The sequence below is a fragment of the Nuphar pumila genome, chromosome 4 (genome assembly GCF_984573655.1).
Source record: "Nuphar pumila chromosome 4, dmNupPumi1.hap1.1, whole genome shotgun sequence".
In the NCBI taxonomy this organism is placed as follows: Eukaryota; Viridiplantae; Streptophyta; class Magnoliopsida; order Nymphaeales; family Nymphaeaceae; genus Nuphar; species Nuphar pumila.
Window position 1 is genome coordinate 629,976 of NC_143252.1, and position 7,431 is coordinate 637,406.

Genomic DNA, 7,431 nt, shown 5'->3' on the forward strand with positions numbered 1-7,431 from the left:
TGGAGGAAGAGGAGGTGGTGGAAACAAGAGATTTTGATGCAAGCTCTGTTAAAGAGATTTTGTTAGGTTTTACACAAGAGTTAAGACTCATTTGTTGAAGATACCAGAACATGACATTTCAGGATACACAAGAGTTGATGAGGCAATACGAAAACAATACAAGAAAATACAAGAAGAATATGAGAAGAGGAAGACAATGAGTGATTCTTGTGCAATTAGTGTGCATTTTTTAAGCCACCAAGAAGATGCTAAAAAAAAAGAAAAGTGGGTGTAGGAGGTAGAGGAAGAGGAATGATACAAGCATCATTCAATACATATGGAAGGGAGGAGATGGATAGAAATGTAGCAAGGTATTTTTATTCTAGTTCACTCTCACTTAATGCAGCTAGAAATTTTTATTGAAAGGATTTAGTTACTTTTTTGGCAAATTATAATTTGAGTGGCTATGTAGCTCTAAGCTAAAAAAAAAACTATGAACCACACTTCTTGCAAAAGAGAGGACAAATATTGAAAGATTGCTAGAGATTAAAAAATATTCATGGGAGTAAAATAGAATTTTCATTGTTTCTGATGGGTGGACAGATATTCAAAGGCGTCCACTAATCAATTTCATTGCTTCTTCACTTAGTGACCAAGTATTCTTGAAAGCAGTTGATGCATCTGAGAAATATAAAAATGTTGAGTATTTGAAGAGATTCTTTATAGAAGTAATAAAAAAAGTGGGTGATCAGAAAGTAGTACAAATCATCACAAACAACGCTTTAGTTTATAAAAATACAACATTGAGTTTGGAGAGTGAGTATCCTCATATTTTTTGGACTATCTGTGTAGCACACAGTTTGAATCTAACCCTCAATAGCATCTGCAACCCTAAAAAAGAAGAAAATTCACCAGCATATGCTTTGTGTTCATGGATTGAAGAATTTAAAAAAATGTTAAAGCATTAGGAATTTTGTTGTCAACCATCATCATGCTAATGCTATATTTAATAGGCATTCTGACATGAAATTATTAAAGGTCGCTGAAACACGTTTTGCGTTCATCATTATAATGGTGAAGAAGATTAAGGAAGTGAAGAATGCTTTGGTTAGCATGGTGATTGATGAGAATTTGATATTCTATCTTGCTGATGATAATGTCAAGGCTCAAGAAATTAAAAAATTTATTGTTGATGATGAGTTTTGGGGCAGAGTCGTATATTTCCTTCAATTTAAGCAACCTATTTGGGAAATGTTGAAAGAAGTTGATAAGCATGAGCCCATGCTTCACAAAGTTTATGAAATATGGGATAATATGATTGAAAAAATACAAGTTGTAGTTTTCAAGTATGGAGAATTTTTTTTGCATTTGATGATTCATAATTTTTTAACCATATTCATTCAGTTTTAGTCAGAAGATGAGATAAGAGAAACACACATTTGTATTGCATGACACATTCTCTTAATCCAAACTATTATGCAAAAAAGTGGCAGAAAGGTGGTATTGGTCATGTCCCTCCAAATTTAGACTGAGAGCTATCAAGGCATAGAAATATGTGTATGACAATACTTTATTCAGAATCACATATTTTAAATCAAGTCACATAAGAGTTTGAAAATTTTGCATCTTCAAAATTATATGAACATGTATTACTCGCGAGAGAGGAGGATAATATAGATCCTATTACATGGTGCATTTGGATTAGAAACACCTCTTCTCTAACGTTTTGCATTGAGATTGTTATCCTAGCTTGCTAGTTCATCCTGTTGTTAAAGAAATTGGAGCACATATTCTCAAATTTACAACATGAAGAGAAACAAACTCACCAACAAACATGTAGAGGATTTAGTAAATGTTCATTCAAATTTTCGACTAATTTTGTAAACCAATGTCAAATACATGTACTAATTTGCTCTCTTAGTTATTTGACTATTTCTTAGTTTTTTATTTAAATATACTTGTATTTAACATTTTCAAATAGGGTTTGTAATGCAAATATGGATCATCCAAATTTTAGAATGTAAACCCAGAAGAGTGTGACTTAGAGGGAGAGCATGATTTCAACATTACAAACATGGATTTATCTGAGCTCAGTCTTCTTATAATGTCTTTAATGATGAAGCAGAAAATTATTAGGATCTATTACCTCATCATCATATATGTTGTGTAGGATATACTTTTGGTATGTAATTATGCTTTTCTACTTTACTTATTTGATTGTTTTTATAATTGTGGTGTTGATTTTTATGATGTAGAATAGAATTGTAGATTGTTAATTTGATTTATTACACACATGATGAATTGATTTGATGATATTGTGATGATTTTTTTTATTTCTTTAGTGTTATTGTTGTTAATTGTTAAAACTTAAAAATTATATATATATATATATATATATATAATTTTTTATATTTTTGTTGCACCCCCGCACCCAAGTTTTATTAAAGTGCCTCACCTCCGCACCTGCACCCATGTGACATAGACCACAGGACATTTGATAAATGAATGGTACTCCCCTCTGCCTTAAGACCTAATGAACATAAACTTCCAAGGGATACACCTATCTTCTCGAGACTTAATTGAGTCCATAATTTGTCATCCACTGCAAACTTGAGTGGCCAAGCAAGAGTGAGGCAGGGCCCTGTCGCACTCAAAAATTTGGGACCATAAAACTATATCCATATAGTCAAGAATGCACTTACCTTTTATTTGCATTATACAAATTTGGTATAACAGAGTGGTTTCTATCTTATACATCAGAGGCTCAAAATCATTCCATGTCCGGTTGAATTTACAAGAGAAATGTTATGGCGATCCCAGACTACCAATGGCTTGGCGCCATTTGGAAGGTCTGTGAGTGTGTGTTCCTATGAAATGTGTTACTGGATTCATGCAACTGGGTCTAAAGTTGGACCCCTCTCGGTCTTGAATTAGTAGACTATTCAAACCCAACTATTCTGCAACTTTCATTGGATGATGTTTGGGCTCAAGATAGAACAAACTGAAAGTCTGTGTTGGTTAAAGATATGACAAAATCAGAAAGTGATACAATTATAGACTCAATGTAGACCATACTTGCATTTGATGTTAGGCCTAAGGCCAGCCCAAATTTGAGCTCATGTTCTACTTCTAAGTTTCTCTATTGGTGTAAAATAAAGAACCAAAAAGTAATACTTGGTTCATTTTTGGAGCAACTCAATTTTCACATTTCATGCAAGAGAGAGAGAGTTTTACAGGAAAACAAACCCCCCCAAATTTGAGCTCATGTTCTACTTCTCACTTTCTCCATTGGTGTAAAATAAAGAACCAAAAACAATACTTGTTCATTTTTGGAGCAACTCAATTTTCACATTTCATGCAAGAGAGAGAGAGAGTTACAAGAATGATCTGACCCCTCCCTCTCTTAGCGTTTCTAAACTAACATAGCCAAATACTTTTTTTCTGGTTGTCGAGATCTTGAAATTTACATAGCGTGCTGGTTCAAGGAAAAAGATCCAAAATGGTGTTTAATAATGCTGCTAATTGGACCAGGTGTGAGTGCCCAGTGTTTTAAATCAGACCCCTTGTATTAAGCAGATTGAAAACTTGGCCAAAAGGATTGGACTCTCTCTCTCTCTCTGAAGAGGAAATCTATTATGGCATGCATAATTCATCAGGTTGGAAAGCTCTGGGCTCTGATGGTTATCCTGTGAATTTCTTTCGCATTTTCTGGCCCTGTGTTAAGAGTGACATTCTTAGTGTCTTCGCTGAGTTCCATCGCAACTGTCATTTGTTGATTCACTATCACCTGACCATTGTTTCTTCTATTCCTAAGGAAGCATCTTCATCAGACATCTCGCGGTTATGCCCCATATCCGTTTTAGGGAGAATTTATCAAATTATCGCCAAGGTCATGGCGAATAAGATGTGTTTAATCGCTCCTCGGATTTTTTCGGTTACACAGTTTGCCTTCATCCCTCATAGACGGCTGCAACATTCATTCATTCTGGCCACAAAAGTGCTTCACTCTCTCAAGATCAGTGGGCAGCCTTTCTTCACTCTGAAGCTTGACTTCCACAAAGCCTACGACTCGATTCATTGGCCTTTCCTTTTTTACATGCTGACAATCTTTGGTTTTGGTCGGTGTTTATCTAGTTGGGTGCGTAAGATGGTTACAAATGCACAATCACAAATTCAGATCAACGAGGTCCGTGACTAGCAGTTCAAACTTGGTCACAGTCTTCGGCAATGATGTTCCATGTCTCTTTTGCTCTTTAACATCATTTTTGAAGGCCTTGTGGTTCTGTTTAAGAGGGTTATGGAGTGTGGTATAATTGGTTCTCTCAAAATCCAGGAGTTCCCTAGTCATATCCTTACTTATGCCGATGACATGATAATTTTTGGCAGTGCATCCATTCAACAAATGTTAAAAATCAAGTTTATCCTACTTTTTCTTTCTATCGATGTCAGGTTTATCTATGAACTATGATAACTGTTGTTTGCCCATGATAAATGCCCCTCCTTTTATGCTGGCTAGGTCAGCGGATTTTTGAATGCGCTATTTCAGAAAATTCTTTTTCCTACCTAGGTCTGCCGTTACAGATCTCACGTATCCCATCAGCAGCCTGGAATGCAACTCTTCAAAAAGTTCAGACTAAAATATCAACTTGGCAAGCATCCTACCTTTCCGTCGCTGGTAGACTTACTTTTATCAAACATGTTTTAAATGCTATGCTAGAATTCTTTATGTCTATGTTCTTGATTCCTATGGGGGTCAACAAAAAGCTCTCTTAGTTGTTGGTGAATTTCCTTTGGTCTGGGCGAATTATCAACAACAAGCGCCACCTGGTGGGTTGAGAATCTCTAATGCTTCCTCAGAATAGGGCGGGGTTGGAGATTCCGGATTTCAGGTTGAGAAGTATTGTTCTCGTCGTGAAGCAAAGCTGGCTTGCGCACCAACCGGGGTCTCTATGTGCAAGCTTTCTTCTTGCTGAATACAGATCGATTGAATCTTTGTTTGTTGACCACCGCGCGATTTGGTCAACCATTTCGCAGCTGCGTTGCTCGTGGATCCAAGCTTGGTCTGTCACCTTTTCTAATGAGGGCGACTATGTCTCTCAGGCCCATTTCTTTCACCGCACCCTTGCCCTTAACGGCTCTTTCCGCACAAGAGCTTGCTACCTTTCTCTCCTTCCTTCGGGGGTGGATTGGTTCCCTGTGCGCCTTATTTGGGGCAAGGGACCTACTCCTTGATTGCATTTCCTAGCATGACTAATCCTTCACGAACGGGTGCAGACAGACAACTTCTTCAAATCTATCAGTTTCTATCTTCTCAGTAAATGTGTTTTGTACGAGGCGGCCGAATAATCTGTGTTTTACCTTTTCTGGGAGTGCCCTATTTTTGAGAACCTCTTTAAGGTTACCTGGAATAAGCCTGTTGTTACCATGCACAAGGAGTCATTTGTTGTAGACCTTTTGTGGGGCCCTTAATCTGTTCGTAGTTGCAAGCACTGACGGATTATTTAGAAAACGTGGCTTCTCTAGTCGTGGTGGGCTGTGTGGATGATTCACAACAATGTCATTTTTTGGCAAGTTTCGACAGCTTTCAATAAATTAGTGAACTGTATTTTGCTGGATGTGTACGTCATTTTGCGCATTACCATCCCCGATCTTCAGCGCTTTCTGCCTGGACCCCCCCTTAACGAGACTGATCTAACCTGGTTTTTGTTTCTTTGCTCTCGGCCTGTCTGGGGCCTATTTTGCATTGCAGCTGGATTCAATGTTTGTTGACCTTTTTGATCTCTCTCTCTCTCTCTACACACACGTAAAACCTTCACGCTCCAACAGAGATCTTATCATAATCTTTCAATGTTTATCGAAAAACAATGAGATTTTATTGTACATTCAATGACAAATTGACAATATACATATACTCAAAATAAAGAAAAAATTAATGCCGCACTCCATGCCTCAACCACTCAATAATATGCCTCTTCCAAAATTCAACAGTTGAATGCGCATATCCACCCACACACATGAGAGAAAAGGGCAAATTCTCTCTCTAGATTCTAGACTTGGAAAGGCCAGGGCCAATCGGTGATGGAGTCGTGAACCTTGGCGCTCCTCCTCATGTCACTCTCCGAGGAGACGTTGTGTTTAACAACATAGGCGTTGTAGCGCATTATGAATGCCAAGCACAACACCACCCACTCCAAGCAAAATATGAGCACACAGAGACCCCCCGCGAGCTTGAGTATCGCCTCCCCATCGTCTTCCCTGACGTACGACTTGAGGGACTGCAGGAAGTCTCCCATCCGCGTGAAGATGAGCACCGACACCGACCCCTCGAATATGGCCGTCAGCACGGTTGACACCATGTGGGAGGTGTACCAGCGCGTGTGCGAGGCAGCGCTGGTGGACGACGCGCAACCAAATGTGGCGGCAACGATGGTGGTCACATGGAGGAAGATGAGGAAGAAGCCGTAGAGCGAAGGGAAGAGGCGGAGGGAGAGGGTGAGGAAGATGCAACTGGAGGCAGCCCCAAGCAGGATGTAGTTGGCCACTAGGAACAACTTGTGGACCCTGTGAGAGGATTGGGAATGGCTGCTACTGATGGGGGTGATTGCTACCGATGACAGACCCATCTTTCGCCCGATTCTTGTCGCTGTGAAATATACCGGTGGTGAGTAAGAAGGAAAAAAAGGTACACGCAAGGCAGAGTGCCCAGAATGAATGATCGGAGATGTGTTTTCTTTTTCCAAAGCAATGGGGAGGAATTTGCTTACAATTGTTAGGGGATGGAGGGTTGACAAGAATTTATGGATGGACGGGAGGAGTAACGGTCATAATATTTGAAAGTTCTCTGGGGGTGCAGAATATGACCGTTGTTGTAGGAACTAGGAATCTGACAATAGATTCTAACGGCTAGATTTTTCTTTAAGGCGTCAGGTTTTCCCCAAGTGGGTTGATAGAAAGGCACTCGCCCCTTAGTTGTGTGCCCTAATCTTCATGACAAAAATGAACCACCGTGACCATGTGACAGATAGCTGAATAAACACCACTGAGAGAGGGAAAGAGAGATTTGAGAAGAAAACAAGTACACACAGGAGTTCTGCCAAAGGCCTACGTCCATGGTCGGTGGAAGAGGAGATTTTCATTATATCAAAAAAAGGGATTGCAAAGGTAGATGACCGCTCTCTTCTCACAGAAAAACCCTAAAGCTGCACAGAAAGCTCAAACTCGCAAAAAAGGTTACATTAACAAGAAAAGTGTAAAAGAGTATTTACAGGAAACTGCTAGGGTCTGATAACGGCAAGATCGCTCCTCTACCACCAGAGATTTCCAAATTTTTTCTTCAATTGACATCTATTGAGGTTGTAACATAGAATTCAAGGCACATCTCAACATGAATCTCTTAAAATCTTTAGGCACCTTCTGAAGCGTTTTAACCTCCTCCTATGCTTCTCTGCTTTC

At 39.2% G+C, this 7,431-nt stretch overlaps 1 protein-coding gene across 1 annotated transcript; it reads right to left on the minus strand.

The window, feature by feature from the left end:
* Positions 1–6,026: 6,026 nt before the first annotated feature.
* Positions 6,027–6,602, minus strand: LOC149839000 (uncharacterized). Its single transcript, XM_090003913.1, has one exon. It carries the CDS (start codon positions 6,600–6,602, stop codon positions 6,027–6,029), a length of 576 nt encoding a protein of 191 aa, XP_089860039.1.
* Between the last annotated feature and the right edge of the window lie 829 nt (positions 6,603–7,431).

Coding starts and splice junctions, on each gene's coding strand:
- LOC149839000 (XM_090003913.1), bottom strand. CDS start 6,602: ATGGGTCTGTCATCGGTAGCAATCACCCCCATCAGTAGCAGCCATTCC.